Below are 19,569 nucleotides of genomic sequence, written 5' to 3'. Positions count from 1 at the left end.
CTTTTTTTAATCAGAAAAATAGTGAAGCAAAGTGACAAAGAACAACAGAGATCGTGGTCATCTCCCACCCCCCCCAGCACAACCATGATCGCGCCCATCATCCCTGCACGTGCCCGTCATCCGACGCACTGGGGGGTGGGAGGGAGACAGCGTGATCACAGGCACACTGAGGGAGGGAGAGATGGGCTCAAATGGGGCGCGCTGGGGGAGGGAGAGGCGGTTGTGGATGTTCTGGGGGAGGGTGAGACAGGTGAGATTGTGCTGGGGGGGAGATGGCCGAGATCGCGGTTCCGCTCCTGCAGGAAAGATGGGCGCAGTCACGGCGCACTTCTGCAGGATGGGTGTGATCTCAGCCATCTCCCCCCCCCCCACTGCCCACAGCACAATTGTGGCCATCCCCCACTCGGGGGGGTGGGGAGACAGCCACTATCATGGTTGCCACCCAATGTGGAGCTGGCAACCTAAGTTAAAATTCTTATGAACAATTTGGTCGTGAACCGAAGCGTTCATGAGCCAAGGTACCAATGTATCTAGCATTATATGTAGCAGTTGAATTTAGGTTCAGACTGTGAACTGCTGCTCATGTGATGTTCTTGATAAAGATACATGCATAATCTGCAGAACAGCAGCACAACTGAATCGACATGGCAGAAGATTTTCTATTGAAGTTAACTGGGTGTGTTTCTGTTTTAAGAAACACCATTAGGCCCTAAGAAATTTTGTTGTCTTACATAAAATGGTAATTGCCAAAATGATGGGAAAAAATAGGATTTGGTACTGAAATTCTCTATGCTCTTACCTTACCTGCTAGAAAGGTAAGAGTTTGCTCAGTAAAATAAGTTACTTAAACTATGGGATACAGTTTTGATATAATTTATATGGGCTAAGTTGTCCGGTGAATGTCCAGTGAATGTGTGGGAACTAACAAGCACAGCTACTGAAAGATGGCCTTTCTTTATTTTGGATTAACTACTAATTGCTATGCCTCAAAATCGTTCTGCATTATTGTAATTTTTCTTGAAAAGCCAACCTCGACAAATTAAGCTACATTGATATTACACCTTTTAATTAACTAGCCTGACAGAAAACACATCATGTTGAACCATGGTTGAACACAACATAGAAGTCACAGTTTGGGTCAGTCTCATGTACTATCTTTTCCTATTCTCGTGTAACTGAAAGGCAGAGTTTTGAGAAATCACTTTTGCTTTAAGTTAGGGATTTAATATTTATATAAAATTTAACCCATGGAGAGAACTGTTTTTTATGTTCAGAGGAAAAGGCCATTTTTAAGGAAAATTTAAATATATTTAATATGTCTTAGTTTATGTTACTATGTCTAGGCTGTCTTAGTTAATATGAATGCATCATTTGCATTTTAGTCCAAATATAATATTTTACAGTGCAATCACATGCATGCTTACTCAGAAGTAAGATCCACATTGTTTAACAGAGCTTACGCCAAGGTGAGTGTGCACATAATTGTAGCTTCCAAACAAGATATGCCTTATTTATTTAGGATATTTCTAGGATGATCACTTTCATCTCTGGACGGCTTACAATAAAATCTATAAATACAGTGTGCATATCCCAAACAATAATAAATTAGATATTCCATGACTGAAGTGAATAAAATTAATTATTAAAATAAGTTAAACAGATAAAAATATTAAAATAATAAGGATATATATGCTGCATCCAGTGCTTGTTTTTGTCACCTGAGAAACTGAAGAAAAACATAAAAGTTGAAAATAAAAAAAACAAATTTAGTAGTATTGAAAGGTAACTTTATTACTTGGACAGAATGCTCATATTTGGATGAGTTAAATTTTTGAAGATTTTTAAATAAAATCTTCATACTACTTATTTGAAGCCTTGAAACCTTGCATTAAAATGCTATTTCACTCATTCCCAAAGAGAAACTATTTTATTGTTTCAGTGTTTCCAAAGTTTCTTGACTTTTTTAATCAGAAACGTTGGAAAAGAGATATAGATGGAAAAGCTATGTTTTACTCACTTTTTCTGTTTTTTTTTCTTCCTTAGGCCTTCTTATCTCTTCAGTTTGCTGTGCCATCTAAACTTAAAATGTAGTTATGATTAGCTTCAACTTTAGTCTTATGTTTTATGTTTTGCTATTGGCTTGGTGAAATGTACCACAATTAATGTTAACAGTTTGTGAATGTCTTCTGAATGTCTAAAGACATGGACAATCAGTAACAAAAGCAAAAGCATCTGAACCCCTGGACATGTGGGTGTGAATCCAGGGCTCACTATGGCTCATTAGCTTAGGGTGACATTTTGTGTGATTGTCAGATACATCCAGCTATTGCATGATATTCTAAGGGGTTCTGTCTATACACGGTTACACAAGAAGCCTTCTGAATTTATCTGTGGTCTTTGCAAAACTTTTTGATAAAAACTTGAAATGAATATTGGTGTATTCCCTTTCTTTCATTGGCAGTCGGTGGTGGATGACTGGATCGAATCATATAAACAAGACAGGGACATAGCACTTCTGGATTTAATCAATTTCTTCATTCAGTGTTCAGGATGCCGAGGTATAGATGAATAATGATTGTTATTAAAATGCCCTAAACATGTATAACTCATTGTTCCTTGCATTTGGATGGGGGGGTGAAAAGTATTAAAGTATAGTATTACCTCAGGTATTATATAGTCATTGTATATTGTGTATTAAGGCCTTTTCTTACAAGATCCAAGAGAGAATAGTATTGATATCTATCAATAATAAACATGTTTGAAAGAATTTACTTATCAAGCTTAGATATGCATTTCAGGTTTCCTAGTTAATACATAAAGATTTCCAGTAAATGTACCTGGTGCTGCCACATTTCTTTATTCATTTTTGTTTTCTGTGTAGGTAGGAAATCAGCTGTTCACAATCATTTTTTGATGAGCCCCAAAGTTACTGGTGTTAAGTGTTTTTTCTAAAAATAAGACATTTTGCTATTCTCAAGTATTCTTCCAAAATAGATATGCTTTAGGTCTTTGGCCTCAAGCTTTGGCCATGACACTAATTAGTTTTACTTGGGCATTTTAAAATTTTCTTAAAGGTTCCCTAAGTCTTACATATCAGAAGGGCCAGACTCTTTAAAAATAAAACAATTAAGATACCCCAAATGAAGGCAAGTTACAGTTAAAGACAGGTTGTTACAATCTCAGATATTTTAGCCCAGCTAATAGTTCTTGAGAAATCTGAGACCTGTAAAATCAGATTTAAATCGATTAGGCTCTAAATATGTGGCTGAAGCCTGTTTTCATTAGAATAACAAAATCAACTAATTGGGATAGGGAGAAAAAACATATAAACTAATAGACCTATGATTTTAAAATTAAAAGGTGTTATCAAAGGACAAAAGAATCAGTAATCAGTAAGTTTTATCTGTTTTACAGAAGAATACTTGCTGTTGTAATTTGTGAAGCATTCTTGAACATCGGGTACACATTCTAAACTATAGTGAAAATAATGAGTAAAATTTGTTTGGAATAAATTGAATAAAACTTGGGTTGATGATAAACAGTGCTATGTTGACAAAATGCAGGTAAATCTTAAACTTGGGAAAATTTATCAGTTACTAGAACATGTTCATCAGTATCATCATACAAATTATACTGAATGAAAGCTCCTCTTTTAAATGCTGAAGTAAGAATTTATTTTTTAAAGTTTTGTGGAATTACAAGAATGGCATCATACAGCATAAGATAAAGTGTAGGAAAAAACCAAATCAGTAATAATACATATCTTTCCATGAATGTGTCTTAAAGCATAGTCAGTACTTCTAATATTTTTAGATTGCATGCTCCAATTTCAAAACTGGACAGAGGGATAAAGCAAATTAATTTGTAAATATGTATCACGGTCCAGTTTTTTTCATACTAAATTTTTCTTGTAGGTAGCTGTTCTTGTCACCATGATCAAAGTAAATGCGTGCTGTTTCAGTTAGATCCAGTCAGTTTCATTAACAAGTCTGCAAAATTGTAGTAAATTGCTACCAATAAATAGTGTCTTACAAACTGGAAAAAGCAGTGAACAACTTGACCTCATACGTGATAAGCAGTTAGTCATAGCCTCTTTAACTCAGATGAACCCATGTTCAGAAAAAAGCAATTGCAGGCTTGCATTTTACCCCAAATTCAATAATGTCTGCAAATATGATAACTATAAACTTCTGTCTGTCTTTCTGTCTGTCTGTCTGTCTTGCATTTTAATCCCACCTCATAGTTCATGGGCTCTCCAGGCAGTGTACAATTTCTTAAGATTACAGTATACAAGTGTACACTGTACAATTAAACTTTCCAGTTTAATAAGACATTCCAGTTTACTAAACTGGGTAAAGCTAATGTTTGATCATATATACAGGGGAAAATGGTTGCTTTCACCTGAATACATACTCTTCTATATAATTGTGTTTCAAATGCAATGTGAAAAGGACTATATTACTATTCTTTGAAAATGCTGTAAATCTCAATATAATAAACCCAGTGAGGTGGTTTCCAAACCATCAGAATTTCTAATAATATGTATTTTCATTCTAAAAATGGTTGTATTGCAGAGATCTCGGTTCACAACTGAATCTTTTCTTACTGATTGGACTTGAGCAGTCCCTTGCAAACCATAAAGTGCATTTTTAAGCACTTAAGAATCATTTAATATATGAGCTGTCTGTTCAGAGGGGACTGCTGTGTTGTCTGTGCAAAACAATAAGCTATTTCTGCATAGCCCCTACCATATAGCTTTTTCACTGGTTCAGACCCAGTATATTTTATTAAAGTATCAGAAACAGACTTGTGGCTGTTAATTAATGTCTTGAAATTTTAACACAAGTTGTTGTCCTTTCAGCTCTAATGTTAAATTCACTATTGCAATAAAACTGTCTCAAATTTCCCCCTTTCACAATTATCCTTCAGAGATTCGGATGTAGTAAGTTAATGAAAATGTCTAAATATTTATGAATAGCTCTTTTGATTCTAAGACTACTGTCCTCTACTGGGTACATATGGAGGGCTGGCAAATTGCCAAGTCGAAAACAAATAGAAAAAAAAATTAGGCAGACCTGAGGCACCAATAAATTTGCTTGATGGAAGGTTTAAAGAAGTGTTAGCAGAAATGAGCTCTCACAGGTTGTGAAGTACTTTGCATCAGAGCCTGACGTTTTAGCAGGATGATGGTGAATTCATTGCCATGTCACTGAAATACAGTGTAGAAGATCTGAAATTAAAGTCTCTTTGGTCTTGTAATTAAGCTCTAAGCCTGCTAAAAAAAGAGAATCTGTCAGGGAAGCTGAATATGTATAATTAGCTATTTTGCTTTTGTTTCTGTGCTAAAGCAAGATTCTCATACTCCTTCCTCTACATACCTGCTAATACTGTCTTGGACAGTGCTGTGAGCTGTATTCAGGTTTGTCCAGTTAACACATTTTATATGTGTCTGCAAACACCCATTAGGGAACTGCTTGCATGAGAGAATTGTGTTACCTGACCCAGGCCTTCCTTACTTGAGCTGGTGAAATAAGTTTGTTTGGGCTGTCTAGCATCTTTAAAATGCTGATTGTAAGTACATGGATTATAGAAGTTGGTCTGTAGAGTAAGAAGGAGGGGACAAAAGGCCTGTTAATCTATTGTTACATAGCCATTTCCTAAGTTACAGCAGATTTGGATGTGGAAATCTTGTTTCCTTCTTTCCTAATTTTAGGTAAAATAAGTGATTTCTGGATAAAATTTCTTTGGATAAATTTGTATTGGAACATCATCAGTGTATATTTTTTCCACATGATTATGTAGCTAGGCTCAGAAGCCTTATTCAAGAGTGTTACCCGTTGTCTGGAGTAGTCCTTAATTTTTCAGCTTCATTTAAAATTGAGAGGGACATTTTGTTCTGCAGTCCACTACTTTCCTTTCTACTGTCTTTAGGTGGTGAGTGGTGAGCTAAGGGAGTATTATGTGATTCTGACATTATCTCACTGAGGGTGTTTTAACCTATTTTTTCTTCTTAAATACATCATAGTAGCATAGTCCTCATATAATGACAACCTGTGGGTTGCTCAAACCACAGGTTGTTGGGCTTTATAGGAACAAACATGCCTCTTCCCACCCACCTGCAACTTCTGCCTTGTATCTGCTTTCAGCAACAACCTGGGAATGCTTTGGAGCCGGATTTTTAATGCAACAGCAAAACATGGAATGTTGAAAGTGAGTGGTTACAAAATGGAAGTAGTAGGTACACAGGGGACAGCACATTCACTCACTTCTCCATGGCCTTGTCAAAATGTCACTGAGGTGTTATTCCGATTTGTGTGCTCTGTGTAGAGATCCCAAGTGGTATGTGTGTGTTTTCTTGATAGGATTTTTTTAAAAGATCAATCAGATTCATACATTATTCATAAGTTAATAGTCCTGTCTTAGGGTTCAGAACATTTTCCCTTCTTCCATTAGAAATGCAGGTAATACAAGGAAGGAAAAATCTTCCTGAAAAGGGGGAAGAGAATCAAAACTTGATATTTCCAGCAGGTTTGCCTTTGTGAAACATAGACAGATACTCTTTCCTGACCTATTTCATAAGATTTATATACAGACCTAATAGGACATTCTGCCTTGCTGTTCACCTGGTGGAAGTTTCTATACATCTGTTCTGAAACATGTATCAATAATACCAAGTTTTATTGTTAGTTACTGAGCATAAGAATCTGATACACTTTCCTGTTTGCCATCATTTTCTTTAAAGTTTGATTCAGAATTGTCAGAACTGTGTTACAGTAATATCTGTAAATACAGTAAAGTACATAATTATGCTTACTCATTCTGTTACAGGCACTGTACGGATTGAAATGTTTAGGAACATGCAAAATGCAGAAATTATCAGGAAAATGACTGAAGAATTTGATGAGGTATAGTATTAAAAACTCAGAAATGACTGAGTTTTATCTATTATTCAGACAGTTACTGAACAGTTTTATTCAAATGATGAACAGTCTGCCTATTAAGGAATTACTAAACAAATTACTCAGCTTTCCTTTTAGGTAAGATAGGGTGGGACATTCAGAAATATGAGCAACAGCTATCCAGATGCAAACACCAGCCATGGATGCCCATTTTAAAATATATCAGGGTTAGAATAAGTGCTCTGGATTAAAACTACTAATACCACAGGTCATTGAATTTAAATTGTACTTTGTAATAAAAATAGCATATTTTAGGTAAAAGACAAAATTACTAAAAGCTGATCATGTGTTAAATATAGTATGTGTATTTTGTGTTCCCTCAGGACAGTGGTGATTATCCACTTACCATGCCTGGGCCACAGTGGAAAAAATTTCGATCAAATTTTTGTGAATTCATAGGAGTTCTAATACGACAGTGTCAATACAGCATCATTTATGATGAATATATGATGGATACAGTGATCTCACTACTGACTGGCTTGTCAGATTCGCAGGTCCGAGCTTTCAGGCATACCAGTACACTTGCTGGTAGGTTTATCTTAAAGGCAAAACTTTCAAAGTCATGCAAGTTTTCACTGTAGTAAAGTTTGTATCCTAAGAATTTTGTTTTCTTACCTTCAGAACAATGTATTCATGGGATTGAATGGCAACCTTTCATTTATTTGGAAAAATGTAAAGGAATGTACTTGGAATGTGGTGGGTGTTAAGACTTGATGAACAGGACAAGAGTTAGATTTTGCCCCCTCAAAACTCTGCTCTAGATTTTAGCCTTTCTGCTCTACAAGTGAGAACAATAAGAATGAAGCAGCATGTATGCTTATAGCCTCATCCAAGATCCTGTTTCTTGATAGAATATTACAGTATGATCAAACTTGGGACAGAAATGTTTATATATCAACTTGCAAATTAATATAAGAACCTGTTTCTCAACTATAAAAGGAAATTGCTTCTATGGGAAGCAAGTAAAGGACCTGAATGTGAGTATATATTAGAAATACAGCAGTGTCTAGGCAGGGAACAAATTTTGATTGCAGCCATTTTTACTTTTACTCATAGAAGTCATTGTTCATATTGAATGTAGAAAATAATTGCTAAATAATGTTTTCATTTAGAAACTTCAGAAATTATTGTTTTCTCTTCATAGTCTTTGTGCAATCACACTCACGGGTTTTGTACATACATGGAACCGTGTTTAGGGTCTTTCTAAAGCTGATAATTGAGGCGCAGACTGTTCCCCAGAGTCCCAGTGTGCATGTCCTAAGCAGGTACCTAGCTGTTCTGTTTTGACTGCCAGTGTGATAGCCTTGTAGGGAATCTCCATTTGCACACTTTCCTGTGAGAAATGAGAACACTGAGGTTAATCTATTTTTTATTTGTCCACTCTGTTATTCTTCCTTATTTTCTCTGTCTGTTTTACAGTTTATCTTTTTATGACTTTCTGAGTTCAGACAGTTCCTTTGAGCCCCATTTTGGAAATTGTCTTGTCGCGGAAGTAACTTCCACTCACAGGTAGAATTTTTTTGCCTAGGAGAAGGGCATAAAGTAGAGCCATGCTCATTCTGGCAGGACTTTGAGCTTAATTTCAAGAGCACGTCATCCTGTAATTTCAGATTGTCTATTTTAGGACCAGCCACACAGATTTTATTAGGGATGACATACTAGGGAATTTATCAGCTGTATATGCAATATAATTTTCAACTTTCATCTGACTGGACATACCAAACTCCATTGGACAGGGTTTCCAAACCTCCATGGGAACATTCTTAGGTCCAGTTATTCCTATTCAGAAGTCTCCTACTGTACCACCAATGGGATTGGTACCAGTGTCACGATTAGTGATGCCTCTGCCAGAACAACAGGCAGATTTGATCCATTTCGCACTGCTCATATGCTACTTCTCACCATGCTGTTGGAACAAATGTAGCAAATGATGACTACAGTTCCTTTTGCACATTCAACTTATGCCACCACATTGGCTCTGTCAGATTCAGCCATAGTAACTACCACTTTGCAAAACTCTCACCTACTCAGTGGATGTCACTAACTTCAGAGAATTACCAGTCTGATTCAACATTGGTACCTTCTGTTGCCCTCTCCATTTCTTGTCCTCCAGCTGAGAGGCAACAATCTTGTGTTCATCTCTTTCACCAGTCTTTCACACCAACATGAGCAGAAAGTTCTTAATGTTATTCTTAAAATATCTACCTATAAGTAATACATTCTATGGGGCATGAAGAACCTTGCATCTCCAGTTTGGAAGCCAGTGCAAGTATGGAGAATCTTGGTAGTTCTTCAGGTTTTGACTACTGAGCCTTTTGTGCTTTTAGCCACTGTTGATCTCTATTGTCCTGTAAGACAGCTTTCCCCATGTTCCCTCTCCAGGCCTAGTGAACTTTGTACATTGTACATAGATTCTCTTGATAAGATTTTCTGTTACAAGCTGTGTGATCTTTCTTTACTCCCAAAGGTTTTGTCTGATTTCTACTTGAGTCAGGACACTGTTTTTTCCAGCTTTCTTTCCTTCACTTTCAACATGTGTTAAATCTGCTGTTCATTGTTTGAACATTCACTGAGGTCCAGCTTTATACAAATCTTAAATAAATCCCTCTGCTGAAACTGTATTGTACTGCTACCTGCTGAAAACCATAGACCTTCATCAGTTACTATAAGTTGGTTATTAAGTGTAGAACTTAGTATTTCTTTGTACTGTTGGCTGTTCTGCAGTAGGATACTGACTTTACCTCCTAAAACATAGCTTGCTACTCACTCATATGTATTATGCACAGGGACCATGAAGGAGAACAGGTTGCTTACTTGTAACTGTAGTACTTTGAATGATCATCTGTGCATTCACACAACCCACCCATCATCCCCACTGCAGTATCTACTTTGGTGCAAAAGCTTTCTCTGGTTGCAAGGCTGTGCCCAGCAGTCTCAAGAAACTGAGGAATAGATAGAAACCTGTTCAGGACCTCAGGTGGGCATACCCATTCCTTCCTTTTCCCCTCTTGCAAAGGGAGATGATTAGAAACTTTCAGTTCTTATTAGCAACAAGCTATTTGCCACCATTTCCAAATGGAGCAAGATTACTTCCTGATATGAAAATTCCAAGCCACAGTTTGATTCTGATTTAGGATCATGATTTGTGGGCGAAGTGTGATTCATCTTCATTATGCACAGAGAAGACCAGATATATAGGTAAACCATTACTCATTTGATTATACATGAATAGTGCTGCTTGAGCTAAGATTTTAAAAGGTTATATATCCCATTATTGTTTTTTTATTTTTTAATTAAATTGCTTTAGGCATAGAGATCAAAGACTTTCCTTGTATTTCATCAGGTTTCAGATACTGAAATACCTGTATTTTTGATTGTGTATTTTCCCTAGCTATGAAGCTTATGACTGCTCTTGTGAATGTTGCCTTAAACCTGAGTATTCATCAGGATAATACACAGAGGCAGTATGAAGCTGAGAGGAACAAAATGATTGGTAAAAGAGCCAATGAAAGACTGGAGCTGCTTCTTCAGAAACGGAAAGAGGTAGGCTGTAGCTGCTTTCCTTATTGGGTAGTATGCCTTCTGGGAAGGAGGTACAAGAATTGTATTATAAAAAAGGAGAAGATTATCATTAAGGAATCAGTGGTTTAGTGTGTCTGACAAATTCATAGTCATGCAGTACATAAGCAGTTCATACCTATGATGTACAGAAATCAAAGTGTGTAGCTGCAAATGAATTTTCTGTATATCCTGCTTATTTATTAAGCAAGGAGAAGGAATGAACTCTTAAATATGTGAGCCGCCCCGAGGCTTCGGCAAATGGGGCGGCATAGAAGTCTCATAAATAAATAAATAAATAAATAAATAAATAAATAAATAAATAAATAAATAAATAAATAGTACTATACATTGTTCTGGATGAATGCACATAAATCTGGATCCATCCCAAAATAATCTCGTAAGGCTAAAATATGTGCTTAGATTCCCCAAAGACTTATGAGCAGGGATTTCCTAAGTTTTTTACAGTTTGTAAGGAACTAAGGTTTGCCAAGACTGAATAGAAACACTGATCCTTCTGCTTATGTACATTATACACAAGATCTTGAACAAGCTATGCTTATGAACTCAACATGACTACTTTTTTGTTAGATTTTGGTTGTTAATTGCATTAACTTCTAACAGTGTATGTGACTTATTAGTAGACGTTCTCCCCCTTTCATTCATGCTCTACATATAGATATAGAAAAGAACAAAAACTTGAACCTGAAGGGGATGAAATGTTTTCAGACATGTACATGTAAAGTGGCTTTCCTCTGTGAATTGGACTGGGCATTCATATATGGTATTTCATATCTCATTACTAAAGATATGCCTCAGATTAAGATACCCAAGGAACACTGAGCAGATTTCAGATTCATCTAAAACAAAACAAAGCTCCTCATAACAAATCTGAATCTTTCCAAAATTTTGTGAATGATTTGGGGAAACCCAGAAGCACAAATCATATCTCTAGAAATACATTTCCTTCTAAGCTCTCCATCTTTGGCGGGGAACATTTATGGTGGACAGAGGGAAAGGGGATGGAAGGAAGGGAGGGTAAAGTTTTGTGAGTGACCAGGAAATAATTTTACAAGTTCATTTGTTGCTGATGCAGTATACTCTGAATAAACCACTTCTGTCAGAAGCTTTGAGGCCATGCTCTGGACCAGCTGATAATTCTGAACAGTCTTCAAGGAAAGCCCCAAGTAGGAAACATTACATTGAAATAACCTAGAGTTACTTGGTTAAAAAGTTGTGGCCATCCCTGCTACCTTAGCTCTAGATTCAAGGATGGATTCATGTGCTCCCAAATTGTACAATTTTTGCTTCACAAGTGTGTAATCCTATTTGCTGATATTTTTAAGATACAATTTTATGTACATTGCCCCAGGAGTGCATTTGGTGATACAGAAGTACAGAAGAATCTAAAACAAACAAATTCCTGTAATAACAAAACAGTCCTCACCACTAGGGTTCACCTGGACATCTAGGAGTACTCCCAAACTGTGAATCTACTGTTTAAAGGGAGTGTAGCCCTGCCCAGGATATCTGAACACTTAATCCAGGGACCAGAAAAGCAGCATATAATGATACTTATCTGGATTTTTAGTTTGTTCGCCTTTATCCAGTTAAAAACTCCTTTCACCAAAGTAATATATATCTGCTAAAAACAGCATTGGCTGCCAGTAGGCTACCAGACCAAATTTAAGGTTTTGTTGTTAACACATAAAGCCCAAACCAACTTGGGACCAAGTTACTTTAGATATTGCCATATCCCTTATGTCCGTACTTAGTGCTTGGGATCTTCTGAAGGAGTATTTCCGATGGTGCCACATGCTTCTAAGGTTCACCTCAGGAGTGTTGCAAGACCCACCCTGTTAACATCAGGCAAACATCTACAGATTTGGCTTTCAGGTACCTGCTTAAACCCTGCCTTTTAAAGCAAGCCTTTCCTGAGGTGTGACCAAGCCTGTTTTAACTTTATTTTTTCTTCATGGTGTTTGGGCATCACACATAGGGCTCTATGCCTGCATGGAGCCTGTTGTCAAGAAGATTTTACAGCTGAGAGAGTTGAGAAACCCCACCCCCACCTGGATAGTGATTATATATTATTGTTATATTTTGTCAACCAGTGTAATAATATTATTGAAAACAGTATACAAATGTTTGTAATAAAACAATGACTTTAATTTGCTGCCTTCATTTTTATAAAGTTGGTGTTTATGTGGACTCTAGCCTAAGACTGGTGATATATGGAATGAATCTTCTGTCACTTTGTGCTTCAGTTGTCATCCTGCTTGTTTCATTGGCATCAGATTCTCAGAATACCAAACAGTTGAGGTATTCATTTTGTTCTTTGAAACAAGAGAAGATTTCTGAGAGCAATTATATCAGTAGCCTGGCTCAACTTCATTTTCCAGAGCAAAACTAGAATATTGACAGGAGCACAAGAGCCGCCCCGAGGTTTTGTTGTGATGGGGGCGGCATAGAAATGTTTTAAATAAAATAATAATAAATAAGAGCTTGAAACACCATATAGGCCCCCAAATCTTAAGGGGTGGACCATTTAAACAGGTCCCTGCTCCTGTAGTGTTTATAGCCTAAGCTAGGTAGGAAGGATAACCTTGATTTCGCCATCCACAGGCCATCTATTTCCTACCCAGGACAGTAGAAAGAGTGTTGCTTGTCATATACATTGGGTTGGATATAGTTAGAGATAGGTATATGGTTGTCATGAAGTCCTGAATTGCCCCCCAGTTACAATATTTAGGAATAGCATAGATATGAAATACTTCATGTCATGCAGTCAGTCTAGACAAGAAGTAACCTTAATTGTGTGCACTTGGCCTAGAAAGGCAGCTTTATAAATACTTACAAAATATTATTTTGTATTTTAGTTGCAAGAAAATCAGGATGAAATTGAAAATATGATGAATTCCATTTTCAAGGGTATATTCGTCCATAGATATCGGTAAGTAGGGAAAAGTCTTGCTTAAATCCTAGGTAGTTGTCAGAGTGAATAACTTTTCACCTCGATTGCTTAGCATAAAGTAGCATACTATTTACTTTTGTTATCAGCTATAAATATTCCTGTCAAGATCGACAGTTTGTATTCTACTTCTAGTTCCATTAATGTTTATTATGCAGTAGCACTGGCTTTCCCAACCTTAAAAAATATTGTGTTCTTGGAAAAAAATATTGATCCATACATGCATGCATTACATGATAACATACAACTAGAAATTGTTTTAGACTTAAAAAACAATATTTTAAATATTTTTAGCACTGTTAATGTGCTGAGTATAAGAGAGCAGACTGCTTCACACAAGGCGTTTATAATCTTAAATGTGACATAAGAAACAACTGAAGAAAGGGAGAAAAATAAAGTAGGAATAATTAGGGAAAGTAAGTGCATGTATTTCAGTTACATATACTTAGACTTGGTTAGAGTAGGTTATGGGGACTAACATGCCAGAAGTAGATTCTGAAAAGTAAAGGATGGCCTTAACATAGGTCTTACGAGAAGCACCTCTAGACATAATGGAGAGGACTGAGTCCTTGGAAGGGTAAAAAGTACTGAGTGCAGAGAAAATTAGTATATCACAGAATGGTTGGGAATTGGATTTTTACACAAACAGTAAATCAGATAGAGAAACAATTTTCTTTCTCTCTTGGCAGTGATGCTATTGCTGAAATTAGAGCTGTTTGTATTGAAGAAATTGGAGTGTGGATGAAAATGTACAGTGATGCCTTCCTCAATGATAGTTATTTAAAATATGTTGGTTGGACACTTCATGACAGAGTAAGTACTGCATGCTATAGGATAGGTTTCCTGACAAAACATCATCTTTTTCTGTGTCCATTTTTTAATTTAAAAGAGTTTTCATTCCTATCTTTAACACTGTGTTAAACTTAGTCAAATTTATTTTAATTGTATCAGATCTGCTTGATTCACTATGCATAACATTATTCACAAGTTTCTGTTTCCCCATATTCCTTTTCCTTCATCATTTGGAAAAAAGCTAGAGCTAGTCAGCCTTAAAGAGACTTAACAAGATACTAAGAAAAATACATGTATTAGAATTTCTAATTGTAATTGTAAAAAAAAAAAACTTCAGCAGTAATAATTGTAAAAACAACAACAGTACAGTTGTGCTGATGGACGTTTATTATACAGATTATTTGTTTCCATTTTTTTCCTCATCGCTGGTTCTGCTAACCTATAAGAAACATTTTTTACAACTATGAAGTAATGCAAGTTGCATTCTTTAAAGAAATTACTGAATACAGGGTCCTGGTCATGGTTGTTGTAATTTCTTTGAATTTTAGCCATAATCAAAATGTTGAATAAGTGTTTTTAGAAGTTTTATTGCAAGATTGAAAGTTAATATTTCACAATAATTTTGCCTGGTTTGCATGTCTGTTAGAAAATCTGACACTTCAAGAAGTAATATGTAAGATTCAGATCTTTCATACTAAATCTGGGCCTATCCTTATACCTGTATTAATGCCAGCAGTACTGCTTGAGGAAGAAGCATTCGTTCAGGATGGGAAATCTTGAGAGATCAAGGCTGCTAAAATAAGAGATTTGTACTTCCACACCATATTGTTGCCTTTCTGTTTCTATTCAGTATTTGAAAGATCTGCACATGGCACTTTAAATGTTGCCCTGGATATTTTATTACTTATTTATTAGATTTATATATTGCCCATCTGGCAAATGCCCTCAGGGGTGTTTGCAATCATAAAACCAAACTTTTTCAAAAACATGAGTTTTATTTTGTACTAATCGGATATTTATGGAAAGAAATCTGTTTGCACATTGTATGTGATTTTAGTCCTTTAAATTATCTCAAGCACTTAATGGAAAAGCAGGGAATAAATATGTTAAAAGTTGATGCCTTAGTGCCATAAAATGTTGCATGAAAGTAATTGTTAACATCCTAGTACCAGGTTTATCCCTGCATTTTACACCTTTTGGTAAATTCTAGTATGTTTTTCTTTAGCAAGGTGAAGTGAGATTGAAGTGTCTGAAAGCTTTGCAGAGTTTGTATACCAACAGAGAGTTGTTCCCCAAATTGGAGCTATTTACAAATAGATTTAAGGTGAGTGTAAGATTTTTAAGACTGCTAACCTTATTTTAAAACCATATTTTAAGATACCTGTTTAAGATCCAAAATGCATCATAATGTGTAAATATTTTATAGGATATGAAGTTTAGTATGTTTTGAACATTAAAAGGCAATTGGCCTTTATGTGGAGCCTAGAAATCTATGTGCACTGTGTTGCAGACACTATACTCAATATCTTTGAGCAATTTATTTTGATACAATGACTTTCTGGGGCCTATGAGGATAACTTCTTTGTAGTATACATAACTGCATGTGGGTGGTGGCCTGTCCTCATAGCAGAGGATGGTCAGTTAAGATTGGGTTTCCTTTTAATTTTCACTTTTTAAACTGTCACTCCTCTGTTCTCCCACCCCATCCCTTATTTTTTCCTCTTGTCTTTGTCTCCAATGGGAATTCACCTATAATATTCAATGCAATTCTCAGAGCACTTTACCAACTACCAGTCAAAATGCTGTAGTCCCAATAATACTGCTTATAGTCTTTATCTTACATGAGTGGAACCTTATTGTTCTCCCAGTATCTTTTTAAAATGACATTTTTACTCTTTCAGAACTCTGCTGCTTTTGTAACAGAAACTTGGCTCTTTAAATTAAAACCCTGCCCTGCGCTGCCCTTCCCTTTATTTTATTTTATTTGCAAGGATAAGGGACATAAATGTTATGGGGTATAATGACCAATAAATGACTTCATCTTAAAATATAGAGGGCTTTTCATTCTGTACAATCTTTTCTTTAGGGCTGGAGTTGGAGTCCTTAGCTGCATTGCATGAAAGTCTCTCTCTCTTAGATAGTTGTACATAACATTTAAATGACCAAGCCACTGGATCATTAAATGAGGTGAAGGATTGACTGTGCACTGAACAAGTACCCCCTCAGAGAATTGTGCCAGTTCCATAATCATGGCATGTGCAGTAAGCCATGCCCTGTGTAGTATCCCACTGATCTTTATACTTGTCACAGTCCAGTTGTCCAAAACATGGGTGTCATGAGTGCATGTCTTGCCCCAAAGCTCCAAACACCAGGCAGTCTCTTTTTTTCAAAACAGATTGTTTATTGGCATTTCACAGCTGCAAAACAAAGTAATGCTCTAAGATCCCTAATCAACTGGAAGATAAACCTCTGCACATACTAAGAATGATAGTTCCAAACTAGGAACTTTCTTTTCAGTGACTCTCGAGCTCTACCCTCAGGGAGGCTTCTGCTGTTCCGGAGCCATGCAGAGCAATTACTGCATGCCCTCCAACTGGGCAGCTCATCATTCCTGATGCCTCATCATGGGGTCAGGGACCAAGCAAGGCAACGGCCCTTCCTCGTCCTCTTTGACTCCTTCTGCCCCTTCCAAAACATTCCTACTCTCCTGGTTGGCCTAGGACCCTGGAGACATTGACCTTGACGGTTCTTCTAAGGCCTCTGCCTCGTATCTCAATACTCACATCTCTACTGTCTCTAAGACCCTCTTCTTCAAAATCCCAGCTATGCTGACGCTGGGATACCTGCCAAGAGTAATGATTGATTCCACTCACAGCAATGGGTACTTTATTCTCCATCTGCTAAGAGATGAAAGTCCTTACTGGACAAAGGACTTCTCTGTCATTAGACTAGGGGGCATCCCCTGATTCCTCCAGACCTTTTTTCTGCTTACACAATAAATGGATAGAGAGACATTTGACTGTGTTTTGTGTTACCAGTTAAAGCAGGGTTTTTTAAATGTAAAGAAATGATAAGAGTTAGGGTTGATTTATATGTTAACCCTAATTGCCCAAGAGCCACTCATGGAATAGTGGCTCTCACGTGGTTTGGGAAATGTTAAAAAGGGTCCTTGTTTTATATCCTTAGTATTGAATTAACATCATTTATAGCCAACATTTCCTCCAGGAATCTCAGGACAATATAATAGCTTCCTAGCAGCTGAGTTCAAATATCAAAATAAACTGGTTTTTAATTATGAGAATAATAATAATAATAATAATAATAATAATAATAATAATAATAATTACATTTCTATGCCGCCCCTTGCTGAAACCTCGGGGTGGCTTACAACACAATAAAATACATTGATATACAATAGAACATAATAAATTACCATTAAATACAAAAATACAAAAAATACACTGAGTTACAAATATAAAATTAAAATTATCAGTATAAAATAAGTAAATAAAAATATAGGAGGAGAAAAGAGAAGGAAGAAGAAGTTGCCCTGGCCAGATCATATGTTTTAACAATTAAAATGATGTTTAAATAAAAAGGTCTTTACCTGGTGCCGAAAAACCAGTAACGACGGTGCCAGGCGGACCTCTTTGGGGAGTGAATTCCATAGGTTGGGCGCCACCGCAGAGAAAGCCCTCCTCCGAGTACTTACTCTTCTAATTTCTTTCATGGAGGGTTCCCGGAGAAGGGACTCTCCCGCAGATCTCAAAGGGTGGCCGGGCATATACGGACGTAAGCACTCGTTCAGGTAGCCCGGACCCAAGCCGTTTAGGGCTTTATAGGTCATAATCAACATCTTGAATTGGGCCCGGGCCTCAATGGGAAGCCAGTGAAGCTGACGGAGGACTGGAGTCATGTAAGCATAACGCCCCGTCCCCGTCAGCAACCTGGCAGCTCTATTTTGCACCAATTGAAGTGTTCGGACCGTCTTCAGGGGAAGCCCCACGTAAAGCGCGTTACAGAAGTCTAGGCGGGAAGTCACCAGCGCGTGTGTCACCGTCGCCAGGCAGTCGTACTCCAGGTAGGGGCGCAGCTGATTAATCAGCCGAAGCTGAAGGAAGGCATTCCTCGCCACCGCTGTCACCTGAGCTTCCAAAGAAAGCTCCAGGTCGAGGAGTACTCCTAAGCTGCGGACCTTATCCCTAAGAGGGAGTGTTGCACCATTCAGGACCAGGTCAACTCCACCCTCTCCGAAGCCCGATCCGCCAACCAACAGGACCTCCGTCTTGTCTGGGTTGAGTTTCAGTTTATTGGCCCTCATCCATTCCCTTACCTCGGCCAAGCACCGGTTCAGCACAGCCACTGCCTCACCTGGATTAGTGGAAAATGAGAGGTAGAGCTGGGTATCATCAGCGTATTGATGATTCCGCAGCCCACACCTCCTGATGACCTCTCCCAGCGGTTTCATATAGATGTTAAATAGCAGAGGGGATAGGATGGAGCCCTGTGGTACTCCATGGCATAGCTGCCATGACGCAGAGACATGGTCCCCCAGCACTACCTTCTGGAATCGACCGTTGAGATAGGAGCGGAAACACTGCAAAGCAGTGCCTCCAACCCCCAATCCCGCTAGCCTATCCAGAAGGATACCATGGTCGATGGTATCGAAAGCCGCCGAGAGGTCCAGAAGAACCAACAGGGATGTACTCCCCCTGTCCTTCTCCCTGCACAGGTCATCGTACAGGGCGACCAAGGCAGATTCAGTACTGTACCCGGGTTTGAAGCCGGACTGAAAAGGATCCAGATAATCAGTTTCATCCAAGAGTGCTTGGAGTTGTCCCGCCACCACTCGCTCCAACACCTTGCCCAGAAAGGGGATGTTGGCCACAGGTCTATAGTTAGTGGCCATCTCTGGATCCAGTGATGCTTTCTTCAGGACCGGTCGTATTACCGCCTCCTTTAAAGGAGCAGGCACTCGACCCTCCCTCAGAGAAGCATTAACCACTTCCAAGATCCAGGTCCCAATCCCGTGCTTGGAGTTATTTATTAACCAAGACGGGCAAGGATCCAATAGGCAAGTGGTGGGACGTACTCGTCCAAGCACCTTGTCCACATCATCGGGCCGCAATAATTGAAATTCCTCCAATAATTTTGGACCAGACGGTAGCATTGGTGACTCCTCAGAGACCTCTGATTCATTAGTGGAGTTCAGCTCGTGACGAATCTGAGCGATTTTCTCCCTGAAATGCCTGGCAAAGTCGTCACAGCGGGCCTTTGAGGGTGGCATCG

The 19,569-nt window shown here is 37.8% G+C and overlaps 1 protein-coding gene across 1 annotated transcript in view; it reads left to right on the top strand.

The window, feature by feature from the left end:
- STAG1 (stromal antigen 1) overlaps positions 1–19,569 on the top strand; it is a 173,650-nt gene that overhangs the window by 92,701 nt on the left and 61,380 nt on the right. Inside the window, exons 5-11 of the mRNA XM_044434755.1 lie at positions 2,462–2,558; positions 6,829–6,905; positions 7,283–7,487; positions 10,351–10,502; positions 13,397–13,470; positions 14,178–14,301; positions 15,506–15,604. Coding sequence (XP_044290690.1) covers positions 2,462–2,558; positions 6,829–6,905; positions 7,283–7,487; positions 10,351–10,502; positions 13,397–13,470; positions 14,178–14,301; positions 15,506–15,604 — 828 coding nt within the window. The remainder of the gene's footprint in view (positions 1–2,461; positions 2,559–6,828; positions 6,906–7,282; positions 7,488–10,350; positions 10,503–13,396; positions 13,471–14,177; positions 14,302–15,505; positions 15,605–19,569) is intronic.

Source organism: Varanus komodoensis, unplaced genomic scaffold (assembly GCF_004798865.1).
Source record: "Varanus komodoensis strain SLA01 unplaced genomic scaffold, ASM479886v1 scaffold1, whole genome shotgun sequence".
NCBI classification, from domain to species: domain Eukaryota; kingdom Metazoa; phylum Chordata; class Lepidosauria; order Squamata; family Varanidae; genus Varanus; species Varanus komodoensis.
Note: the sequence above shows the minus strand (reverse complement) of the source record. Positions and strands in the feature narration are given on the sequence as shown.